Here is a 27,092-nt window from a genome sequence, read left to right on the forward strand (position 1 = left end):
CCACTCAGACATGGAGGTACTGTCCTTGAAGTGAAGGAAACGGCAAAGTCCCTGGTTGACTACAGTGGGAAGAGAATTAAACCAGCGCTGAACAATTTATCTCCCCTTTCAGTGCTACCTCCTGACATCAAAATAAATAGACACCATGGTCATTTGGGCAAGAAGCTGGCTAGGTGAGATTGGAACAAGTATAATGTGAACCAAGTCCAAAGCATTCTATGATTCTAAGTGTGGGAACCTGCAGCATTAAACACAACGTGAAAGGATGCACTAATGATAGCAGTATTTTCCCACTGTTCACACAAGCACAGAGACAAATGTTGTGATCTGTCTCTGTCTGCCTTTTCTGGAGCGCTGTTTATGATACAGTTAATGATTTGGCAAAAAAAAAAAAAAGTAATAACCTTGTATCGCAGCAATTGCAAATGATCTTTGACTTCCATCTTGGAAGATGAGTAACGGAGGCCTGTGTTTGACCCCTTTATGAGCATTTTGCTTATGATGGGATGGTGTGGGTGGGAAGGGAAGTTGGAATAAACACCTAAAATTCTAAGTGTGCAACTGATGCCATGATGTACAGTTACCTTGTTTACCATTATCCTTAGTCACAGATTTATCACGGTGCTCTTAACACATGCTGTACATCTTTTCTCTCCCCTTCTCCCCGCCCCCCCCCCCCCCCCCCCCCCGCCCTTCCCTTCTAATTGGAACTCAGTCTGTGAAATGTAATTAAAGCTCTCATAAATACTGCCAGCTAGTGCGCCTTTTTTCTTCCCAAGTAGCTACTAACATCTTCGAGAAGACCTCATCAACCCCTGGTAGAATATAGACTAATGTATCTTCTCTCACACCCTGCTCAGGATGAGGAAGTCAATCTTCCCACCTTCCACATAATTAAAGTCACCCACATTATGTGCTTTTCTTTCGCCACTCCCTCCCCTTCTCCAACACATGTATCACCCTGTCACCAGCTCCTTTCCTTTCATCTGATTTATTCTGTTTCTAAGGACTGAACAACATCCAGTGCTTTTGAGAAGAGCTGGAGTCCTGGGCACAGCTCTGCACCAGGTTTTCTGTTTCTTGCCTCCTCCCATCTTATATTAAAAGACAGCGCTTTTAACTCTCCTTTAAGAGGGATTATGTCGTGCAATCTGGGGAGTTTATTCATGCCTGCGAGTGAAAAGTAATACCCTCTTCCATTCAGGGCAAACGACTGAGACATTAGCAATGAAATTCAGTGGTACTTCAAAGCCTCCTTTGGGCCCTAAAGGTTGTGTAGGGCTGCCCAGGGACCAAATGAAGCCCAGTTAACCCAACAGGTGGCTTAATTTGGTCTGTGAAAAATAGCTGCTGCTTCTCTCAGAGCGGAAAACACTCCTAGATTCAGCCAAACAGCATCTATAAAAACGTCTGACTCGAGGCATCTCTTAACGTTTTCAAGCACCCACGTGGCAAAGGGAGGTGGTGGCTGCTGTGCATGCTGGAGCACTGCTCTGGATGTGGCATCGCATCTCTCCTGCTATGGAAAAGGGCGCAGACCTGCCAGGGTCCGAGGGGTTAGAAGCCACGTGCATGCCCTGTCCACAGAAGTACATCATTACTTCTATGAGGCAGAGCAGCTGGAGCCAGAGACACGGAGGCGGGAGACCCGATAGCCCCGTACTTCAGGTACTTGAATATTCTCCCAGCAAACCACTCGTGCAGCCCCTCGGGCACCTGCCTGGGGCTCAGCCATGGGGACTGGGGAGCAGAGGGATGTGCCGCCCCGGACCGCAGCATCCCAGGGGAGGACAGCCTGACGCAGCCCTGAGCGGTGATGCCCCTGGCTGGGAGGCAGCCCCTCACAAGCCCCTGTCAGATGCTGTCTAATGATCCAAGTTCAACAGTTAAGGGAAGCAGAGGAAGGGGGAGAAGCCGCTGAAATCTTTGCTAAGCTCTCAAGAGGATAAACAAAGTGTCAGTGTCTTTAGCACTTCATTACTGCTATCACTTGATTTTGTTAAGTGCCTTTGTTGGACCCTCAACAGTGAATAGTTGCCAAGCTACTCTAAATACTATTACTGCCAAAGGCCAAAAAAACCCCAGCATATTTACTGAAGAGGTAGCAATTGCTCTCCTGCTGGATAGAAAGTCAAAAGGATAGGGATTGTAGTTGCATTTAATCCCCTGGGTACTGGAATTTGCAACCACTTGGAATGGACGCTGTCACATTATTAACAGCTCTGCTTTTAGCAGACAAAGCACAGTTCACCAACCAAATGTATTGCAGGCAATACCTTGCACTCAGCTGGACTCAGATCAAAGATTGCCTTTCCTGACTGTGGTGTAAAAGAGGGAAGAAGGGAACTGTCACTACTGCAATTAAGATTTGGGAGCAAACAGCCCCCATGCCACGCTTTTCCCCAAGCTATTCAGCACACTTCAGCTCACTAAGCGCTTTGGATGAATATACTGTTGATTGACATTTCTATTTTTCATGCTGCAGTGAAATTGAAACCACAGTAATACTGAAACCAATTCAGGGGGAGAAAAACCCCCACCCAAAAAGCCCAAAATCAAACAAGCCACCTGTCAGCCCATCTCCAGTGGACTCTGACCAGCCGCTCTTACCTGCTCTTAAAGCCAATTTGGCAAACAGGTTAGGAAACATCTCCAATGCAGCTCAGGGCTCCAGCCCTATGGGAAAGGCTCAGCAGGGGCACAGGAGCAGCAAGAGGAGTCCCAGCCCTGGCGTATGCCCTCTAGCCAGTCACACCAATGCTCCATGCCTCAGTTTCCCCATCAACAAACCAGATGCCTGAAAAACCTCCCTGATGAAAGGCAGTGCATAAGCTGTAGGCAATAAAATAGCAATTTACTGACATTAGGCACCCCTTCCAATGATGCTGTATCCATCAGGTCTGGATACAAGAAAGCTGAGCCAACTTGCATTTATTTACTGTATTCATTTGCATAATGAACATGTATTTTCCATCCATATTTTGCCCTAAATGAAGAACCGGACACTATACAAACCGCATTTAAAATAGCAGTCATCATTCGTTGACTAGTATCAGAAGATACAGAACAGTGTGAAGCCATGACAGATGCACAATTGTTATTTGAGCACAAGCAATACCTATCAACTGCCTGACAACTTTATGGCAATTTGTTTTGTTTTATAGAGATGTTCTGCAGGGGATGTAAATAGCACTCGAAGCCCTGCAAGGCTATCTGACCCTGGCAGAAGTCCCCCTCGAAGCCTCAGCCAACACATAGCAGAGGGTTGTGTCCTCATCAGCCCTGTGGAAAGCACAGGGCATTTTGTCCTTCATGCACACCCAGCTTTGCTATTTTGGAAAAGGCGAAGATGGGTCTGTGCCCTCATGCGCATCCCTGCCCAGCCATCCTCCAGCTCCTTTCCATCTCCTTGTAGTGACTGCGTCACACCTGGTACAAAGAAATGTACAATAAATTAAATAACTTGTTCATTTCTGCAGCGATAGTCTTCCAGTTTACTGAACTGGGTGAGAGCACCTCTCTGTGGAAACTGTCCTTGCACGGCCAAGCGTTCAGAGGTTCACACTAAGTCTCCAGCAAGGTCAGCGAGCGATTTCACACTCTTAGTGCTACCCCTCAGGAGTACAAGGCAGAACCATGGAGCTGCGTGGTTTAATGATCCAAGGCAGCAACCCATCGTGGGGAAGGCAGAGCCCTGGCGATGGCAGGATAACAGTGCGGTACAGATCAGTCCCCTGTAGTAAGCCACACAAATGCTGAACTGTGAAAGACAACTCAGGAGACTGCACAATTAATACTCTACTTGGCTGAGACCACTTTGTCTCCTTGGATTGAGGCAGACTGCAGAAAGCTGGGAAGAAGCTATGAGGGAATTGCACGCAGGTCCAATAAACCCTTGCAAATCGAAGGAGGGAGGGCAAGCCCAGTTTTCTGCTTTTACCTGACTCAACGTTGCTTTTTTTTCCCATCTGATTTACAGGCAAACAGCAGAGATGCACAAGTTTTGCACAGCAGGATGTAGGCGCGGGGGGGGGGTGGGGTGGGGTGGGGGGGTAATTCCAATGTAGATTCCTGGGAAGGCAGCGTGTAGGTGCTGGTGCCCTCCTCTGGCATTTTCCACCTAATTCTGCAAATTTGCTTTTGAGGCATCTTCATCTCTCTCTGCCAACTGCCCTGCAGAGCTAAGGTTTCAGGAGCAAAAGGTCCTTTCTACCACTTCACTTGCCTGCTACCCCTGTCCAAAACCCACAGGGTGGACTTCACCAAATGCAGAAGAGAGTTTACAACTTTTCCCATCAATTTCTACCAAGCAGTGCTCTCTCCAAGGCTTGCCCAAGCCAAAGCGCTTATAGGATCTGGCCGGCGTGCTCGGGACCTCTCAGCAAAGAGCAATGCTGCATTGCAGCAGAAAATCCCTCACCCGGCACCGCCGTAGCCAATGGGTGTCCTACATCCATTTGTACAGGGCCTTTTGATCATACTCCGTATTCTGGGGATGCAGGAAAATAAATAAATAATAATGCTTTCCTTCTGGTGATTTCTATTGTACTGATCTAGCCAGAAATCCCATCAGTTACTCGCTTTGATCAGGCCTGCTCCTCCAGGACCATGAGATGCAGAAAGCATTCTACCATGCCAGCAAATGAGCACATCTGAAGTGCATTTTAATTAAAGCCTTCCAACTCTTGAGCTTTTTGTAGTATTTGCATGTAGCTGAACTTTGGCCCAGCTGCTGTGGAAGAAATAAGGTTTATTGCTGGGCTGTCTGTCAGCTTGGCACTGCTCTTGGCTCTCCAGGTAGAGCTCTCCAGTGTCAGTGTCTCCCCCCTCCCCTGCCCATACACTTGCCAGCCCTCTTACTGCTATTACATTAACCCTTTGCAAGAAATACAAGTGCCAGAAGTAGCATTTCAGAGGTCCTTTGAGGATCAAGCAAGGGATTTGCTGTTGAATAGCACTGTAATAGAAACCACAGCAGAAGATGTGGAAAAACCTTCCTAGTCTCGCTAAAACATGCCTCTCCAATAACAAGCAACTGAGGGGAGAAAAGCATTTCAGCCTAATACTGCTAAATACTAATTGGGAGCCTGTAATTCATGCACATAGTGAACTGGAACTCAACTTGGATACAGCAAAATCCTTCCCGAGATGCAGAAGCCAGCCTGTTCTGTGGGCGCAGACACCAGGTGCACCAGCAACCGAGGGGAAAAAATCTGGCCACATGAACAAATAAATATATAAATTACAAACTGATTATTAAGAAGAGGTCAGGCTCAAGGCAAAAGAAGGCAGTCAAGAGGAAAATAGGGACAGAAAACTGTCAGGTGGCCTCGCAGCACAGAGAGCCACCCTCTCTGAATGTGGGCCTGGCTTGCAATGCAATTTGGTACAAGGGCAGCGACAGTGAAATGCATCTGAACAGCGTGAGCTTTACAAAGCTGTCACAGATATCCACGTAAAGCAAGGGTGGATAACCTCCGTCTTTTGCCTAGCATGTGTCCTGCATGTGTGCACACACATAAATGTGTACATGCTGCCACGTATGTACTTGTACCTTTGTGCTCACTCAAATTGGTATTATCAGCACCACAGTCGCATGGGAAAGGAGGAATGCCCTGTGAAGGCACTATACCCTGAGTGGTGTTTCTATAGCACGGCTCACTCAATGCACAATTACTGAAACATAAATGCTTCAAACTACTCTGGCTCCTCCACTGCTATATTTAACTTTTGAGGGAGATTATTATAACGAACTTGCTTGGTACAGTAAAGAAGCCGCAGCCAGAGAGCAAGTGGGATGTTTATTAAATGCCTGCAAGTCCCTTGCTATTTCTCTAACAGCAGTGGAAGTATTTTTACATACCTTTTTGGCTGATTTTGAGTCCTGGTGTCTTAAGAGCACTTTCTGAAGTATCATCTATGCAGAGTGTTAAAAATGTAAAACTACTTTTTGTACTAAAATCTGAGAAATAACGTATCAGAAAAAGGAATTATCAGCTTGCAGACTGACGCTAAAGAGCTGAATAGGATTTTATTAGCAGGAATATTCAGAAGCTGCATTCATGGGAAAAAAAATCTATACATTGATGTCATCTGAGTAGTCAAACCATTTTAGATGCTTTACTTCTGCTCTCTGCCAAGTACTGTGCTCAGCACAATACAAAGAGAACTCCTTGGCCCTGAAGACTGTATTTTAAGGTGATTAGGATTAGATTAATATAAGATTACTTGGCAATCCTTTAAAAATATGCCATCAAAATGGGAAATGAAATTTTAAACCAGCACTATCACTCTTGCAACGTAACATCAGTGGTGCTCTGCAAAACCACAAGTTTCTTACAGCTCTGACCTTGTGAAACTCTTACCATGTCCGATCACAGCACAGCCTAGTCTATGTTTTTTGAAAAATATCAATATTTTCTCCTTATACACCTCTCAAAATCTAGACTCAGGCTGCCCAATCTCTGTTCCTTTACCCTAATCCTGAGGCTACGTTGCCAGCGGTGACCCCAGTGGCTCTGGGATGTTACAGAGCAATCAGTGTCAACCCTGTTGGCTGCAGCACCTCAGGTGGGGTACTCTGGGCAGCTCTTGTACCCAGCTGAACGGCACCATCGATGCAGTCCATGGATAAAATCTCCCCAGGTGTAACCTGGCATTTGCTTATCGTCACTCATGCGACCGCCTCACAAGAAGCATGGTTTGAAGGAGACTAATCACTTTACCATAAAGATATTTGTCTCGCTGCCGCTGGGAGATGGTAAAGCCTGCACCCTTCTGTAAAAGACGCAGTAGATGTCATCAACTGAATCTGACTGTGAGAACTTCAGCATCTTTCTCTTTCCCTTGTTTTATGAGGAGGATGGATGGTGATGACGATTCCTTACTATTTTTATTTTAATCTATAAATCAGATGTTTTAATTCCACGTCAAAATCAAAAGGTCTGTCTGTAGATGCAGGAAAATGCTTTTTATTTCATCTTTTAATGTCGTCCTGTATCAACAACAGGGTTGTCTCACATTCTTCAAGAATAAAAATGACCTCTAACTAAAAGTCATATTGTAATTTGGGGGATTTTTTTTCATATTTCAAAGAATTCTTTCAATATTCAAGCTTCTATTTCTAATACTCCATGTATAACAAAAAGGCTTGTAACAACTATGAAAAAGCAGCAATTACCGACTGGGGAGTTATAAATAAAACTGTAAAACATTCAGCTGATCCATAATTCATTTGGTAGCAGACACCCAGCCATCTGGGCCAGGGTGAACTCATGACTCTGGAAAAGGACAGCGGATGAAGATTTTGCATTCAGAATAAATGCAGCTATCACAAAAAAATTCAAACAACAAATCTTTTGTGCGACACTGGCTTTCAGGTTTTACCTTGCTTTGCCAGAGTGTGTGTTTTTTAACAACCTACAGTTACATTCTCTGATTACATGTGACCACGACTCAAAAATAAAGCAAAGTACTTGACGCTGATTACCAACATATGCATGGGACTTCACAAATGAAATTATTCTCTCTTTCTGCCTGAACCCTCACTGGCAGCTCAGTACTCATTGTCACATCTTCTCAGATATCAAGCATTGTCCACAGTGAGCAGAAGGATTCTGCTGCAAGGTGCAGCCATGCTGCCACACACCACAGTGTGGCGTGTACCCAGGTTTAAATGAAGACCATGGCTTTTAAGGCAGTACTAGTTTGCCTCTGCTTATTAAAATACTCCTGTATTCATCTATCCTGTTATGAAAGGTTACGCTTTACTTTTAAGAAGTGTTCTAAGGATGCTGCAATACCTGTGTTAACGCACTGGAAACTACAGTGGCATCTCTAAATTACAGTGCTTTCCAAATAGATGGGCAATTGCAAGCCTTAAATCCTCTATTCATGCCATTAATACCTCCTCTCTGACCAACCTGAATCCAAAGCACAGCTTGAACTATCAGACATACTGAATTCATATAGGATTGCCTGCAGCTGCTAAAATTTTCTCAGACTTCATAAAATGATTAGACAAATTCATGGGAGAAAAATCCATTAAGGGCTATAAAGCACAAAGAGGTTGTCCCTGGAGGTTGGAGAGCACTTTAAGGAAGCATCAGTATGTATCTGCCTTGTGCTCATACGCCTTCTATGGTATCCACTGCTGGGGAGATGATGCAGCTCACTGGATCAAATACTGTTATAATGGATGTTTACAGGCAAACCCTCCTCATCACCTTGGTTGTGGAAAGAGTTTTCAAAAAATAAGCACCTCCTTAGGCTTTTGTAGGCCCTAGAGGTCAGCAGTTCTGGTGGAAAAGCAGAGCTGCAAAACCAGTCTTGCTTCTCACATGAGATGGGTGCAACATGCTGCATTTACTGGAGCATCCTCTTGGAAATTTTTTGTTATTCTAAAAGAAAATAATAAGCTGCCCACCTCCCCAAGTCAAACCAAACAAGCCTGTGAGACTTGAAAGTTGCCAGAAGCAGATCTCTAACCTTACAGGACCTGAACTTGTCTATTGCCAAAGGCAATCTCTGAAAACATGCTTCCCAGCACAACCATCTCTTTGCCTCATATTCTGATGGTTTTTTTTCCAAGACTGTGCAGGGCTGCAGTCTATCAGTTTCAAGAGCATGCAGCTGCTGACATAAGATTGCAACAAGCTCCACATTACAGGTTTCCCTTTCTGAATTGCCCTTGGCTGCTTTTCAAGGACTGGTACCATCCCCAGTGCTAAGGAAAACACCTTCTCCCTTGGTCCATCCTCACTGCAGCATCCCAGCCTGCACAACCAGAGTAAGGATCACAGCTCTCAGTACACCCTTCTGTTCCAAGAGCTTTCCAGCTGCTCCAAGCATCTAGTGTTTTCTTTGGTCAAGCAACAATCTAGCCATGCCTCCCAGCCAGCAGTACCAGTTGCCAGGTCCTGTCCTCCAACACCTTTGCTTCAATAGTGTTGCTGCACCACAGGATGCAACTTGTATCTCTGGTTTGGCCTCAGGCATGCAGATTCCTTGAGGCATTAGACACATTAACTCCTCCTCTGTCAACAAGCACATCCGGATCTTTCTTCCTCTTTCCCCCAAAAAGGCTTGAAAACATCATACAGGTCACAGAAAGGGAATGAATGCTGGCTTCTGACTTTTCAAACACTAAACAGGCAGCTGGCTTATCTGGAAACACAGACAGATAAAGCCTAAGTATAAAGGAGACTGTGGCATTTGGGATGCCAGCAGGAGAACCGGCCTGCTCTCACACCCCCCACCTCCAGGCCAGCTCCATGCCTGAAGCCATGCTCAGCAAGGGGGATGCTGGAAATGAAAAGCAAAGAAAATCACTCTGCTGTTTAGGGTGGCTTAAAGTGAATAGTCCTGGCAGGTTTTAAGCCTAGAAAAGTTTTAAACGTTGCATGTTCCCAGTGTGCTTCTATGATGATACAGTGGGTGTGTAGGCAATCACGGATTGCAACTGCTTGCTCCCTATGGATCCATTAAGAGACACACATCTCTGACCAAGACGTCATGGTAGGTGCTTTCTGTATACAGGGTAGGTAAGACAAAAGACCTCAAGGGAGATGCACATCTCTGTCTAGAGTGACAGCTTTACTTAATTCTCCAGCTTGGTGAAATCACCGAGAAAAAAAAATTGTCACACGGTTGTCACTTGAAACGCAAACTTCAATATTAACGGCACACACAGACTGCCCTCTGGAAACTATCTAAATAGGTGGCTGTTTCAAAAATGGGAAAAACTTGAGCAAAACCATGAACAAGAACAGGATGGCTAACTCAATCCTATCATTGCCACTTATGAATTATTCACTGGGTTCCAGCCCACACGCATGAGACACGCTTTTTAATGTGCTGTGAGAGTGCATTACAGATGGCTCCCTGCCATCTGTGCTGGGAGGTCCCTTGGGCACATATTCTGCAGCAATCCCACAGGGGAGAACCATGCTTTGGCCAACCTATGTGCCTCCAAAGGGAATCAGGCCCTCTGCCTGCCTGCAGCAGCTCGAGGGTAGTCACAATGGAGGCCAGCACACTTTCCACTTCCCCTGGCTTGTGGCATCGCTCACCTTTTCTAGATGTATGTTTTCCAGCAGAAAACATCTGCAAAATCCCACAGAAACAGCACAGGTTTGGGGACTGCAAGAAAGCAACAGTGGAACTAGTCCTGTATCCAGAGCCTAAGCCCACTGTGTCCTGCAGCGGGCCGGTCCCATCCCGACTACTCTCAGGTCCCCAGGGACTGGGGATGCAGAAGCATGCTGGGGTCACCAGCTAAGATTAATTGATCTGCCTCCTCTTGTGCCCAAAATGTTACTGTTCCCTTGCTGTATTTCCAAATCTGATTTCAAAAGTTCAGAGGAAAATTACATCAGTTTGAACATGCCAGACTGATTGCCAGTTACAATTCTTTTTCTCATTATTTTAAATTGGGGAGAGAGGAAGGGAGACGAATTATTTTGGAGAAAACCACATTTTTTTGAGGAAGCAATCCCTTCGAAAGCCCAAACCTGAGGTAGTTTCTGCTGCCAAAAAGCTCCCATGCACAGAAGAGGTGGTGTGCCCAGCACCCTGCTGCCTGCACATTCTCTGCAGTCCTGAAATTAGCATGGTCTTTTTGGGACTGACAAAAGCCAAACCAACAAAAGAGACACTGGCATTTCTCTGCAGTGCTGGGTTAGTGAATACCTGCCAGTGGGACTCCAGCAGCCAGACCTATCCCACAGCATGCCACCTTTCCATTTTCCACAGCCAGCAGTTCTTGTAGCAGGATTTCTCCTACTGCTGTAGTTGGCCTTGTGTCACTACTTTTAGTGACTCAACCTCATTATGCCAGCCTTCATAAAAATATAATCACACCATCAGAAAAACTGTGTGAGGGAAAGGATGAGGCCGCAGAGCTGCCTCTTGTGGTGGTAATTTCAGGGGGAAGATGAGTGGGCTGAGACTCCCTGAAGCCCCATGTGCCCTGCCTGCTCTTATTTGGGAAAGGATAGCTGCAGGTGAGGCTTTTTCAGAGAGAAATATCCAGCATGTTTGGGCATGGCCAGGCTTGGACCACTCCACCTGCACACCTCCATTACTTTCCTCAAAGGACACTTTTTGGAGACAGCTTAAGAAAACAGATAACCACTTTCCATGCTTGGCAGCTAGTCTGATTTCCAAAGTCCCCCTCTGTGGCTGCTTTATTTCTGGCATGGAAAAAATGATGATCACCCCTGAGAGTACCAAAACAACACATTGCTAGGAAGCACACTTGCTATTAGAGCTCCAGCAGACAGGCCTGCTTCTCCTCCTGAACCAGTGGTGGGACCAGCCAGAGAGCCAACATACCGTCACCACTCCTTGCTTTGGACAAAGGTTTGATTCAACCTCCTGTTGAATCAAACACAAGAGCATACAGATGTGATTTCAACACCACACTGAATTAAACACTCATGGCTTGACCTGTTATCTCCCTTGATTGCAGCTCCACCAGGGTAAACAGCGAGACTGAACCAGAAGGTACACATTCCCGCTTGTCCTTAGCATGAGCCACGTTTGTCACACGTCTACCATTTCCTGAAACAGACCTTTCAGTACAAGGCTGGAGGTGGTAACTGTGCAAGGGGCTTCCTCCTGGCCTGATGCACAGGAAGGCAGCTACATGAATAAATCCTGCTGCAAATATGGGGCGTTTGGGACATAACTTGCAAACCAGGACCATTTCCTCAAGTCTGCATGGATCAGCAATGTATCACCTCCTCCCATGCAGCTACATTTACTGAGGTTTATGTGGATTTAACTCTGCACATCAGGGAAAATTTGATGCTAGCCATTAAATACTAATGCAAACCCACTAAAAGGAAAATATGCTTTTTCCAACAACAGAGTTACTGGCAGCAGCCTTCACAACAGGAAAACAGTAAACAGCATTAGGACCCTGACACCTACTGATCTGCATTAAACAGGTGCCTTCTACAGGTGTCATACTGCCACCCACTGATGTTCCTCCAGAAGATTTCCTGCCACATCCATCAGCAGCAGCCCTGGCATGCCTTTATTTCCTCTCCTTGAGATATATCAGAATGATTTGTCCAACATTTCAACAATCTAGTCTAATTACCAGGACATGTATCTGATGAAGTGCGATGCAATTGCACTCTCTTGCTGCTGGCTGCCAAGCCCACACATGTGCACCTGGGTAGCGGGAATGACACGCAGCCCTGCTCCAGCCAGCATTTTTCTGCTTTGCAGTGAGGATCTGCCAACCTCCATCTAGCTGTTATTGCTGCACACCACACTGGGGTTTCTGGCTGAGCCCTGTCTGTAAGGAGAAGGCAAAGGGTGGACCCGGTGATCCGATAGCACAGACCTCATGATCCCAAATGCCACTGGTTCACTTTCCTGGAAGGGCTCCACAGTAGACAAGTGCCACTGGGGAGCCCTGAATTAAATGGCAGCAAGCAAGCCAGGTAGATAAAGGGAGAGACCCTAAAACACACAGCACGAGGGACAAGAGAAGGATAGGAAGGTCTCCAGGGCTAACAGAAGCCATGTGATGTGCCTGATGTGTTGATGTGCACAGAAGGATATGTAATCATGTTTTTGCCTCCCATCACACCTCCAAATGGCAGGGGACAGCAGCAACTCCAAGGTGAGAGCTCTTTTCAGCCACTGGGAAAGGGAAGGGCAGACAGATCTGAGCCCTGGACAAAAGAACAAACCAGTCTACATGATCTTTGCCTGTACAGCGCAAAACCAAGAAGGACATAGTATGCAATGACACCTCAGCCCTACCTTGCTGGAGAACCAGTAGCAATGTCTCACCAGCCTGAGCACCCAGTCACTTTAGCACCACAGTGCAGAAAAGGAATTAAATTTCCTAAAGCCACTCAGAACAATTTTCCACTCAGAACAATTTTCTTAGGCTAACTGTGAAGTTAGGGCACTTTAACCACTGGCATTTGGAATCTAAATGAACTCCTAGAAATTTCCCTTTCCCGACAGGAGAGGCAACTGTTTTCCTTCTGGTTCAGTGGGTGGATACACCAAAATGCAAAGAAGTGGAGGGACCTCCAAGCAGCTTAGTGTAAAAGGAAAAAGCCACAAATTCTAAGCATGTCCTGCTGGGAGGAAACATGCTGAAGACTGCAGTAATTATAACCTATGAGACACAACCACCCCCACATACATATTTGAAAAGGCCACAGTCCAGGCCTCCACGCTGGGGTTCCACCCATTTCAAAGGGAGGTCTGCACCGGGTCTGACTGGCTTGGGCTCCCACCCCAGACATTTCCCCAGGTTGAAGATCCACTTACCTGCCTGGTTTGTGGTTACATTTACAGACACAAACTGCCGGACTCCGGGGTTCTGGTCGGACACTCCATTCACTGCCTCAATTTCAAAGGTATAGTTCGTATGAGCAAGCAGATCCACCATCATGACAGAGGTGTTTTTCAAGCCGGTTTGCTGGGGGAGGTACCTGACATGACTGCCACACGCCTCACACAGACCTGAGTGTGAGCTGCACTTCTTGCATGCAATATAATAAGACACATCTTTCCTTCCACCAGTATCAGCAGGAGGAATCCATTCCAGAAAGACACTAGTCTCGTTAACATTTGAGATGGCACTCCGAGGAGCAGAGGGGGGTCCTGGTTTGTAAAGTGAGAAAAACACATGGTAAAAACAGTATTATCAGTCATCCTACTCTCTACTACCCTCTAGGCTGAAAAGAGGTGCCCCATTGCTCACGTGCCAGAAAGTACATGGGAACCGGTTGCAGCAGCACCTGAAGAACTGGGAAAATGGAGATTTGTTTTGAGCTCTCCCACCTCACCTCAAAGGGTCTGTACTGGGATGCAGCCACCTGCACAGGAGGACAAGACACGGGGCTGGCTCAAAGCCAACATGAGAAGTGCTCCACCCTCGGCCATGGCCTCTGCTGCTCTCCTTGCTCTTCCTGCAAAGGGAGCTGCAAATCCTTGCTCTGCCCAAGTCACTGTCATCTTCACCAGGGTCAAGATTCCCCCTCCTCACCCCGCTGCCCCTATATTACTAGCCCTAGGCCCTAAAAAACGACACGTGCTGGGATACTCACATTACTTAGGTACTCAACTCAGACACCAAATCTTTCCTCCGCGTGCACCCGTCTTCCCCCATCAGCTACTTGGCAACTGTGAAACCTAAGCTTGGGCATCCAAATCACATTTAAGCAAGACACTCAAATGTAGCCCAAAGCAGATGGTGATCTACATGGGCCACTGGAAACATGGCTGTATCCAGATACTCAGTGGCAGCCTTCTCGGTCCCTGCCAAGCTGTATCACAGTTGGTTAGCCACACTGTGCTTGCTTATTTCGCCAGGCCTCCCCACTCAGGATAGCAATGTGGTGCTGGCAAGGCTATCCAAGGAGGAACAGCTGCTGCAGAGGTACCAGAGCTCCTGTAAAAGGCGAGCTGTTTTCCTTTGTCCTGCTGGGAAAGGAGATACCTTCAGGACTGCTTACTTGCAGAAGGTGCTGGAAGCTTTTTATGTTTAACAGGCTTGTGTTGGAGATGAAGGGTAAGCTGCAGATACACCCTGAAGACAATGCAAAAGGACAAGCAAGAATCTCATACATGAGATCCACAAGTTTTATATTCAGGGAAAGCTAATGAATGAGGAAGAAAGGGAAAAAATTAACAAAGCAAGCCAGGGTGGATTTTAGCCACAACACCACCAGAAGCTATACAGCAAAGGCTGGGATTTTTCCAAGGGAGGTAGAGGAGGGAAGGTAACACACTCCCCTGTAGTTTGAATGAAGCTGTCAAAACCCATGAGCAGTTCCTTGAAAAGAGCCCAACAAGTAGCTCCACCAGCTAGGAACCTGTATGAATTTAACAGGCTGTTTTAAGCTGTCGTCTTCTCATTTTGTTGTGATAATTAAACTTGTTATTTTAAATTCGTTATTTAAAACGGGCAGCGTTGCAAAAATGAAATTACCTTATAAACCAGAAGCATTTTCCTCTATTTCCCTTTCCTACTCCCCTTTAAGTCTATAAAACTGGTAACACCGATGAAACGTTATCATGATTTCAACTCAAGCTGTTCCGATTCAATGAGAAACCTGCTGCCAGAGGAAATAAATAATCCCTTTTTTTTTTTTCCTTCAGGGGAAAAGCATTGAAGACAAAAGCTAAGTTAGTTTAAGAAACGGCAGATCAACTTTGTTTTGTTCTGTGAACATTTCAAACCACTGCGTATGAGGAGAACCACCCTGCACCACAGGGACACAGTGCTATTTAGCTAACGACACCAAGGTACAGCCTAAGTCAGGACTATTTTCTGCACTGTCATACTGATATAAAGAAACTACAAAATTAATAACTGGCGTTGTGTGGAGTTATATATTGAACTCAGGGGTTTTTTTAACATGTTTTTTTTACCGGTTAAATTGCCCTATGTTTTCTTCTACTGGATGAATGCCCTTCTACTGCTACCAGTACTCTAGGACAAAATAAAGAACTCTGGGACAAGAAACATTTACTAGGCAATTTACTTTGGCAACGTCACCAGAGGTTTTTACTTGCTTAGTACAGAAGAGTCAGCTGCTCTTCTTGAAGGAGTAAAAACATCAACTTCAGTGCAAGTGCTTTGAAGCTAGTGGGACTTCATAACCTATAAAATTAACATTCTCACAGGGGCTTAGAGAAAGGTCTTCAGTAGTCTACAGACCTACTTGAGGAATCCTGAAACCTCACTTGGGTAAAACTGATAAATCACAGCTGGGAGAAAAAAACGGTTTTACCTTTGGCGGGGGGTGTGTGTGTGGTGTGTGGGGGAGTTGAGTTGGGGCTAGGTCTGCTAAGAAAGTCTGTTTTAATTGCCAACCTCCTTTTGTCAAGGACAAAGGTTTCAGTCTACTGACTTTTTTTTTTCCCATATACATATATATTTCTTTTATAATTTGCTACTTTATACCCTAACTAGGTAGAATTCACCCCTTCTGCACCACAATTTACTGACCAGAGGCAAATACTTTCTGAAGACAAAGATACTTTTCTTGAGGGACAGCAAAGCTCTTGTTTGCTGATGCACATATTTTAAAGGTATAACCTGAGAGACAAATTATCCTTGAGATACAATTTATATACATATATATATATGTACGCACTCAAAGTCAACTATAAGCTTTTCTCCAGTAGAATATTACAATAAATATTATAAAATCTTCAGTTTGTCCCACGTGTCATACTATTAAAAATATTTCCCCAGGATGCTCTGAACAGCAGTAGGGTTACTTGTGAGAGATGGGAGGGTGAAAAAAAGGGTGTAACTATGTTTTCATTTTAAAGAGATGTTGTGCAAGGAACTGAAGCTAGGATTACTTAGTTAAGAAGAAATAAAGCACAATTACTTCCTGGAAGATACATAATAATATTACGAGCATTCTCAAACGCCCATCAAGACGGAACATTTTTTGGCTGAGGGCAACAATTATTTCAGACTGCATCACAGCACTATTAATTTCAAAATTACCAATCATTACTTATAAAACAAGCTTAAGGAACTGGAAAAATCAAAATGTATTTATCTAACACACACACACTCTTAACTGAGCAGTTGACGGTGGTGTAGCAGTTAGTTTTCTTCAGTGATGCTGGTGGTGGTGGTGAGAGTCATGCAGCTTGGGACTGAAAAGCATTCGCTTTAAATTAGGAAAATGTGATTTTACAGCTATCCCAACTGGCAAGGGGACTTGGCAGGTGTAGACCTAAAACCAGACATTGATGTATTCTCTAAAATTAAAGAGATTCAAGTTGAGGGAATCCTATGAATATTATTAACTTCTGCTGTAATAAATAATAAAAACATATCAAAAACTTGCAATATTTTTCTACCCTCATGACTCAAGTCTGTCTTGCTTGTGTTTCAGTTCACAATGTGATGTTCCCTTCCAGATCTAGTTGGACTGGTTTAAAACACTAGTGTTGCTACCTACTCTTTACTGCCCCTTCCAAAATGTACTACCCCTGCAGCTGAGCTAGGGCAGCACAGGGGCCCTCCTCATCACCTTCAGCACAAATACATATGGATTAGATCCCAAGAAAGGATGCACAGGGAAAGCAAGGGTGACTGAAGCACACAAAGAAGGCTCAGACAATCCATCCCGCTTTTGGGGTAGTAACAGTGAATGCCAGCAGAGCTGCTGCAACATCCTCAACTGCTGCCCTGGGGTTCGCAGTGGGTGTCAGAAACTGAGCAGTGCCTTGGTCAGCATTAAACCTCTCACCTGCCCCAGAAGCACTCGGTACTCTGCCAAGCCATATCCTCATACAGCTTCAGGCACCGTGCCTGCACTTTAAACTAGCTTATAGTAAGCTTTCAAAACAAAACAAAAAAACCCCCACCACCAAAACCCAGAATCAAACCCATCCAAACATTAAAACCCCCAAACAAACTTTAAAAAAACCCGAACAAGTAAGCGTAAAACCCCCAAACATAAAAAGAAAATCCCATGGTATTTGCAGAATCAGAAATCATAGTCTTTATGTACAGGATATTCAAATTGCACCAGAAATCTGGTGGAGACAGGCATTGGAATTTCATTTCTTTTTAACATGAGGAGGTCACCAAGCCTGCTTGTGTGCCTCTGGAAATTCTGCCCTGTGCTCAGGTCACAGACATGCATAAACCTCTTCCTCAGGGATGGCAGCTCCTTCCCTGTGCTAATTCACCAGCAGGATGGACTGGAAGCGTATCCATCCATCCTGAGAAGTGACAGAGAGCAACACTGTGGACACTGGCAGCCTGGCATAACTCTGCACCAGTCCCTGGCTTTGATTCTGCTTGCACAGAAAGGCCAATTTTGTGTGTGTTTCCAGAGCTCAGAGTACTCCTCTCCATTCCCATTTTGAAATACCATGCTGCACCTTATCGTCCCTCATTTACCTATGTTTTTTAAATCAGGCCAAGGGGCACAATGGACATCAAGAAGCCCTGGTATCAAATTTTTTCATGCTGTAACCCACCCTAGCTACCACTCCAAAAGACAATGGCATAACTGTTTATTAAAGTGAGAAGTGCTTGCATGACTTGCTCCCCCACATCACTTTGATCCGACAACACCAGCTACTGATACGCTGCCTAAGGCGGTCTTCTCCTTCCCTGCAGCACACCTTCCAACAGCCATGTGATTCATGCTCCTTTGGCTAGAGAAAAGCAAATGCAGAGTTTAAGGACCCAGATTCTGCTCCGAGTGCCTCCTGCGGGCAATCAAAGACCTGCCAAGGGCAATTTCCTTTGTGAGAACATGTCTCCAACTTTTTCTTTCACTTTTTGAAGTGCAAACTTGGGAAGCTAGAAAGGACATCTGTATTCACTGGGATGGAGGCACAAAAAGCCGCTACCATGCCCAAAGCCACACCTGCATTATGCAAGGAAACAGTATGGAAGTCACCTCCACACCATTGCCCAGTGGCTCTGAGCATGCATGGATTCATAAACCTACTTTTTCCTCCATGACTTAAGTTCCTTGGAAGTTCTACCTGCTCCTGCTCAGTAGTTCAGCTCCTCTTCGGTCTTTTTTAACCACTTTTGCACTGCACGAATCACATTCAGAGCATGAAAACCCAGCTCAGCAAAAACCTGGGGTCTGTGCTAAACTCGGTGGGACTAGCTGGGGGCATGCAAATTGTGACCCTAAGTATCTGAAACATAAGCTGAACAAGAAACTTTCAAGGTACAGCTCACAGGATAGCTCAAAGATGGTAGGAATAGGGCGAAATGAGTAATTCTGATTCCACCGACTAAACCTTGGACTCCCAGTACCCCAATTTGCTTGTTATACTACCTCCCCCTACACCAAGGGGATAAGCTCTACGTTTTTACTGCAGGTTTGGAGAAGCAGTTTCCATTGCAGAGTTTTGAGGCTACCTTGAAGAATGACTGTCTCCAGGCAGATAGGAAAGGTAGGGCTCTCTCCCTGCTTGTCTACTGAAAACAAGCTAAGAGACGGTACTAAGCAGTACCACGCGGACTCTGTCCGTGTCTGCCGCTGACAAGTGCAACCCACAGTCTCCTCTGTGTGCAGCCCCCACACTGGTACCCACGCATGCACCGATGCGGATGTTTAAACGCCATGCTGCTGGCTGAGTCCACCCATAAGCAGGCGGCAAGAGATGGAGCATCGGTTACATTTGTTACAAAAATGCTTCGCAGGTTTAATGCCAGCTTTTGAAGCAAAAGGCTTCAAAAAGTCCGTTCTCGTGTAACCATGGGTACAGTGGACAAAGCCAGTGACATTACGAGTGTGTCAAGACTAGTTCAGACTCCAGACCAGAGCCTGTAAAAGCACATTATTTAGGATCATAATGCCTAGTCACAGTACAGGAACAGCTTGAAAGGATTAAATGCAACCCTATAAGCACATGCTTACTTGTACAGGCCATTGAAGGTGGGTCTGATTCCTTCCTAAAATAGTGTTCTTCACACAGGCAAGATGTGGATGCTTCATCAAGCGTGTAGCTGTGAGGGGGACATTTGCTGCAGGATGGACTGTGGGGTGAAGCTTTGAAGAACCCAGGTCTGCATACTGTGAAAAGAAGAACCACAAGCTAAGCTCTTCCATCATAAAATTAGTCTCTTCACATTTTCTTTTTAAAAAACCCCAACATATCTTCAGCTAGAAAACAGATAAACACTCATGAGCTATTTGGTTTGCATATTTTAAAACAGTCTATGCCACTAACAGACAGTGCATACTTAATATCTGCATAAAAAGAGAATGAGAAGATGTTGATTATTTTTCCCCCCTAGCATCTACCTTTGCTGGGTATTTATTTCCTTTTGAATGCACTGAATGTGTTAGAGGTAACGTCTTTTGGGCTCTGCTTTAGAAAACATCGTTGTGTTTGGGGTTTTTTTTTCATTTGTTCTTAGAAACACAGGTAAAATACATCTGATGGTTTCCATTTTAAGATGTTCTACACCCAGAAATCAATGTCTCAGCAAACAAATAGCAACACAGTGGTGGAGGGGATCTCAAGATTGACAGCTTTAAGACATTGTGATAAGGCTGCTTCCCTAGGGTCTTTTCCCCTGCAAACCTGTGATGAATTTTCAAGTGCTCCATATAAGGCAGACTACTCTGGGTTATGTCCTGAACCAGGCATGCTTGCCATACAAGATACCCTTCCAGCTCCAATATATATACATGACAAGGCACAGAGACTTGATACATGAGCTATTTTTGTTCATGCAAATATAATATATGGCTAAGGGTAGTGTGGGGACTCTTTTTTTTTTTTAAGCAATTTGAGGTGAATACAGTAATATCTTGTTTCCAGCCTCCTGAAACAAGTGCTCTTTCACTTAAGCAAAGCACTCTGCATTTCACCTGCATGTGCACACTTGCTCAGAAGCACTGACAACCACAGATTTGCAGGTATCCACCCCAGCTTTAGGGAAAAAACAGCTGGCCCTGTAATCATAGCATTACACGTGGAATTACAAACCCAAAGTTAGCAAAAGGAGGAAAAGCTGATTTTCTGTTTGTCTCAAAAAGCACTGATACAGAGACATGTTGAAGCATCTCCAAAGTGCTGCTTTTTTTTCCCTTCAGATATGCTCTAAAATAATTCTGTCCAGTATGATACCAACGATACACAGGTCTGCTATCAGACTTACAGATATTACCTGGAAATCCCAGAGCCCTTCCATCTGCATTCCAACTTTCCAGTTGTAATTAGTTTGCAAAGAAAGCAAGCTCACAGCAGAAGCATTAATATTAACCCATCAGGAATGTTCCAGACAATCATAGCATGAAGGTCATGTGCTAAAACTCAGCCAGTGATGACACAATTCATCTTCACTGTAGATAAAGTATGTTTTGACTAGTGATCCCTTTTCCTCTGATGGACCAACTAGGACAACTGCCTCTGAAGTTGGCTCTGCTTCCTGCAGTACCAGAGAAACTCTCTTGACATGTTTCCTTTTACGTCACCAGCTTCCTCACCAAAGGTGAGACACTTGCACATCAGCTCCTGACTCCTAGAGCCAACCAGTAAGTCTTTGATGACAAAGACCACTCATGCATCTAAACAGGTGTGATCCAAGAGCATCCAATATACCTCCCTCAGGCCCCACCTCCAGTCTTGCCTGGATCACGCAGCTCCTACAGCAATCGCCATGCAACCATGAAGCAGTTCCCAAGCCCACCACAGGCTGCCAGCTCTCCATCATGCATCTGCTTTCTCTAGGGGATGGTCATCTCCAGCATCCCTGCTGACCTGTCTGAACCGGGCACCCTCCCACACCTGCCCCCAGTTCCCTCTTCTTCCCACAAGACAGGCAGAGAACAACTAGTGGGACTGGAGGTATTTACAGGTTTTAAAAATCCAATTTCCAAAATTGCTTATCATCCAGCTAGTGCTCCATACCTAGGTTGTGAGCTCTGCAGGATGCAGCTCATCTGCTTTGTGTCGTTACACCAGGACTGGTGAACAGACTTAGGGCTGAATTCATTCTTGATGGCTGTTAGCACAGTTGCCATGAGCTGCTCTTATGCTGTATGGCACATTCCTCAGTTTCTAGCACAGAGTTAAGCTATTTTATTTACTCCACAATCACCTTCAAATGCTGCCCTACCTACAGCAAGGACTTGTTAAACAATCTCTGGAGAGCCTTCTGAGAGAGAAGACCACCAAATGGCTCCTCTCTAACCTACAGTTTGTATTTCAAAGCCAAATCAAACGCACTTGCACACGCAGACAATAGAGATGGGGAAATGAAAGCACAAAAATAACAAGGGCAGCCCACGTCTAGTGTGTACTCGATGTAATTAGCCTTCAAAAAAGGACTGGAATTTATCTCATTATGTCCCATCAAGACAGACAGAAAATCATTACGGCACAAGAGTTTACCGTGCTTCTATTTTGTTCAAAGCAGCAAATGCAAAATAAGTCAGTTTTCCTTGACAGATTTTCAACGAGGTGCAGCTTGTTAATGACGGTATGATACGTAGCTCAGCTCAAAGGGAATGTCTGGTTTTCATGAATAAGTACCGAGCCAACAGATGTACAACACCAATAACCCATGTTTTAATGAGAGATGTGAAATAAAACTGAACTGGACCAATTTTTGTATAATCTGCAGGCTCCCATGGGTCAGGCAGGTCCCTTCTCTATCCAAAAGGAATAAGGAGGAACATTCAAGAGCATTCAATTACACTGAAGATTTCAACACGAGTCTTTACAACAAACAGCCAGCAGAGCAACGTGCTGTCTTATCTAAGTGAAATACTCTTGTGTCGATTAGAAAGGAAGAATTCAGGGACAGAAGATGGGACATGGAAGAAAAGGGAAGACAGAAAATAAAAATAAATGCAAGAATTGCCACAGGAAGCGGTGGTGTACCCTGCAGCAGATGCTTTGAGGAGGACAGAGAAGGGTTTGCAGGGCTCCCCCAGAACAGCCCTCCAGCCTCTTGTGACCAGCAGCCTGGGGACCAGTCCTGATGGAAATTACACTCACGCTACCATGCTCAGGGACAGAAGCAGCTGTAGTTGCGTGGGTGTTTCAGGCATTACTAGTATCTATTATAACACTTTTCTCTGTACCTTTCCTTTGTGTTTGCTTTGTACATGACTATCATGGTTTACCCCAGCCAGCAACTGAATACCACACAGCTGCTGGCTCACTGCCCCCACTGCTGAGATGGGAAGGAGAATTGAAAAAAGGTAAACCCCATAGGCTGAGATAAGAACAGTTTAATAACTGAAATAAAAGTAAAATATAATGCTGCTACTACTACTACTACTACTAATTGAAATGAAAAGGGAGATAACAAAAAGAGAAACAAAGCTCAAGGGAAAAAAATCAAGTGGTTCTCAATACAACTGCTCACCACACACTGACTGATGCCCAGCCAGTCCCCAGGCAGCCATCACCCTCCCTGGCTAACCTCTCAAAGTTTATATATTGAGCACGACATCATACAATATGGAATATCACTTTGGCCAGTTGGGGTCAGCTGTCCCGGCTGTGTCCCCTCCCAGCTTCTTGTGCCCCTCCAGCCCTCACACTGGAAGGGCCTGAAAAGCTGAAAAGTCCTTGACTTAGTATAAACATCACCCAGCAACAACTAAAAACATCAGTGTGCTACCAACACTGTCCTCACATCAAATCCAAATCTCAGCACTGCATCAGCAAGAAAATTAACTCCATCCCAGCCAAAACCAGGACAACACCACAAAGGAGAGGACAGCTGGTGAGATGGTTCAAGTAGCAATCCTGTAATAAACAGGGATGCTGTGATGAAATGGATGCTGTTAGATTAAAGCTAAGCCAGGAACATTTTATGCCTCCACACTGCAGAGCAGGTATCACGGTAGCCAGATGGGTACAGCCTTGGCTGAGATCAAAAACCAAATGCAGGAGCTGGTACCGTGTCATTTTTCTGCCACTGATGGCCAATGTCTCAGATATTTTGGAAACTCGATTCAGAGCAGAACAGGGCCATGAACAGCTTACCTTGCATGTACCTTGGGTTCTGGTCTATATCTTACCATTCCTCTTCCGACAGTCAAGCTTACAACTTCTTCATGAAGTATATTTTATCTATCATAAATAAATAATTACTTTATTTAAAATTATATGGGTGTCTGGGGTTTAATTTCTAATTAAATCTTATTTTAGACTTCTTATATTCCTATTTCAATATTTCTAATTCAACAGCTCTTGGAAGGATATGTAACTAGTACGGTACAGTCACAGACATAATGGTGCTATCTCTTTTCAAGGGGGTGGGAAAAGGAAGAGAAACAAGATGAGCCTAAGACGACTCATAATCTGCTGCAAGCCAGCTGAAAAGAAATGAAATAAACTTTTAAGCTTTGATACCTGCTTCTTTGTTCCTAATATTAAAACTGATAACACTTTTACTGATTAACAGCCAGTGATGTGTGAAAATAGTCTTTTAATTAAATTGGTTGCTAGAAAAAAAATAATAGACTAGACACTGCAAATATGCCATAAACAACCTGCTGGCGTTAGGTAGAAGTGGGATGTGTTTCTGTTAGTAACACATCCATTATTAGCAAATTAATTTCACTCTTTTTATTTTTAGTAGCAACCACAAAATACTGTAGGCATGGAGCATTAACGCCTGTGCAGTCTCTTGCTCGTGCGCTTCAGGATGGGCCAGAGAGAGATGGCTGCGATGACGGACAGCAGCAAGAGCCTCTAAGGACAGCAATGGTGTGAGCTGATCCCTTAAACCAGCAGCGATCAAATTAGACACTGGCTTCATACCTTGCAGACAGGAGCCCACAAGAACCGTGCTGAGAGAAACTGGCTCTTGGAACATGGGTATATGGGTAAGGAATCACTGGTCATCTTACAATGAAAACTGGCCTTTCCAAATGATCTGCTGAACTTTATGTGCTATACCAATACTGGAAACAGTGAGTATGGTGGGGGTGGAAGCCAGCAGAACAAGCCAATAACATCAAACATCTGGGACTACTTGACAGATTATTTTTTGCAAGCCTGAACATCAAATGATTCGCAGCTGCATCCCTGTGACTGTCCCTTAGTTTCAGCTGAAGGCTGCATCCAACAGGTAGGGCTCCGCTTGTCTCCAGCTGCCCCACGCCTTCGATGCCACACCAGCCCCAGGCAACAAGTGCTGAAAGCAAGGACCACCTCTGAGGGTCTCCATATCCACAGCCACGTACGTGGCTACATTGGTAAATCCACCCAAGTAATATTAGTGGGAATTCCAGTTTTGTCCCTGGAGAGAGAAAAGCTAGGAAACACAACCTTTTAAGACCTGAAACCCCAGGAGATATAAAAAAGGTCCAACCTATTACTCCTTTCACACTCTCATGATGCAGGAAGGATAAACTCACAGTACTTAAGTGCTTAGGATCAGCAAAGCAAGCTTTCACATATCCCAGAAAATAAAGCTCTAACAGGAATTACACTGCCTCCCTTGCAGAGCATTGAATTAGTCTCCACAGTAATCAGAAACCACAAATATAACTGATAAGGCAGTGGCACTAATCCATAAATAAAGCTAACGGACAGAATGTAACAAAAATGAATGAAGATAAGGATGACTAGTCTAGATGGAGCACAGGTTATCCGCTGAAACTGATGTTTCCTCCTCAAACTACAACCCCTCTCTTTGCTCCTCCTTCCTCTCCTTTAGTCCCATTTTCCCTTTCAGACTGCAAACTTCCTCGGGCAGGGGGACACAGCACAAATTACCACAGCTTTTAGAAGCAACCACAGCATAAAACTCTCTGCCCCACGGACAGACCTACCAACCACACCAAGACAGCCCTCTGCTGAAACACAAGGAGGACATGCCGGGGGGGGGGGGTGTCCAGCAGGTAGAATACATCAACTCCGCCTTCATCAGCACATCGCTCCAGCACGGGGAATATGCCTTGAGAGATGAAGGATTTAAGCAAAACCAAGCTGTAAATAAAACAACCCCTGTTCTTGTCTCCAGAGCTGCCACGCTTTGAAGTGTTTGCACAGAGAAGAGGGGGCTGCTGCCTCTTAGATGCAACCAAAACCTAAAGAAAGGTATAGAGAGGTATGGTCCTTACAACGCAGAATCAATTAAACCGCTGAGTGGCTCCAAGCCTCGGCTTGTGCTCTTGAAACGCACTTTTAATTACAAGAAAAAACAAAATAAAAAACACAGCAGGCTGTCTCCATGTTTCCCAACCAATATAAACACATGATCTCCATGCTCTTCTAAAAAGTATTTCAAGAACTACAGCAACCCACCACCGAGCATCCTCCTACAGAATTTACAAGCAGGCTCCCAAGAGCTAATCCTGCCCCTCCTTAACAGCTCTCCTTGAACTGCAGGCCGACACCAAAATTGCTGCCAAAGCTATAAAGCTACAGAAGAATGCGTAAAATGCCCCGATTATATCTCCTTTAGGGTTGGTCTCTCTGCAATAGCACTGCGTTGCTTCCTGCAGCACGCCTTGGGGATTTGAAGGGAATTAAATAAAAATCCACTAATAAAACATAGCAATTTGAACCTGCCAGTTTGCTTGAATCCAGCAGACTTGTCAGCATCCTTTGGAAACTCCAAGACCCAATGGTGTAGCCCAAGACCTGCTAAAGGTCCTTTTAAATGGGTTCCTGAAGCTTGCTGGGTAAGTGGGGCATCTAAGGGCTTTGTACCTTGGCAAAAGAGACTTTGCCCTTACCTTGGATGTATGCAGATTCATGCATCTCAAGTGGGAAATACTCTTTCAAGTTTTTTTCTTTGGTTCTAACAAAAAATTGTGTCTTTTGATGCTGTTCTGTCCAACCTTACGCTAACTCAGGCTGAATTACCTCCATTCTGCACTGAAATCAGCTCTAGCTCTGAATACCAAAACAACTTTGAAAACTAGAATATAAATAAATTAGTACTTTCAGTTCCTCCCTCTGAAATACCCCTTTTTCTGCCACGTGACTCACTAAATTGTCACATGGCAATTTATGACATGACCGTAGTTGCTGGAAAACTAAGAATTAACTGCCACTAATGACGTTAATGTGTTTCTTCTAAACGGTATAAAACTTCATCACATGGCATCACTCTGAAAAATTCATCAAATTCCCAAGTCATCTACATTTGCAAGCCATAAAAATACCTAGAACACAATGCAGTTGAAAATGCTCGTGATTACATTAAGATCTTAATGGGCTATATTTCTGCACATCCCGACTTTGCTCTAAAGACGATTTTGAAGCAATCAATGAGGCAAAACCTGAATCAAGCCTAAACTCTCAGCAGCGTGATAGAGGAGCAGGGAAGTAGATTTATTCTGACATATATGCAAACCCGCACTATCATTTGCGTTTGATTTTGCAGAAGGCAAGCAAGCTATGGAAAATAAATGTTTTTAGGGGAATCAGATGATTTTTCAAAAGCACTCAGCACTGTGTGAGTGCGCTCCTACTGGATACGTTGATGGCAGGGTTAGCCGGGCATGCTTTGGTTTTGGGGTGTTTTTTTTTCCCTAGAATTTCTTGTTCAAAAAAACCCACAACAACAAACCCTGGAAGAAACTGGTACATTTCTAAAGAATCTACATCCCATCTACTGCTCG

General features: G+C 44.7%; 1 protein-coding gene across 11 annotated transcripts in view; it reads right to left on the reverse strand.

The window, feature by feature from the left end:
- The window catches only part of EPHA5 (EPH receptor A5), a 212,579-nt gene that overhangs the window by 72,071 nt on the left and 113,416 nt on the right, over nucleotides 1-27,092 (reverse strand). For 7 of the 11 annotated variants that reach the window (XM_055727496.1, XM_055727468.1, XM_055727486.1 and 4 more), the window contains exons 4-5: nucleotides 19,404-19,559; nucleotides 13,303-13,638 (exon numbers count right to left, since the gene is read on the reverse strand). The exons of 2 other annotated variants lie outside the window; for them this stretch is intronic. In XM_055727496.1, the coding sequence (XP_055583471.1) occupies nucleotides 13,303-13,638; nucleotides 19,404-19,559 (492 nt within the window). The remainder of the gene's footprint in view (nucleotides 1-13,302; nucleotides 13,639-19,403; nucleotides 19,560-27,092) is intronic. 2 more of the 11 variants (XM_055727505.1, XM_055727507.1) reach the window with 1 other exon arrangement.

This window comes from Falco cherrug, chromosome 1 (assembly GCF_023634085.1).
Source record: "Falco cherrug isolate bFalChe1 chromosome 1, bFalChe1.pri, whole genome shotgun sequence".
Taxonomy (NCBI): Eukaryota; Metazoa; Chordata; class Aves; order Falconiformes; family Falconidae; genus Falco; species Falco cherrug.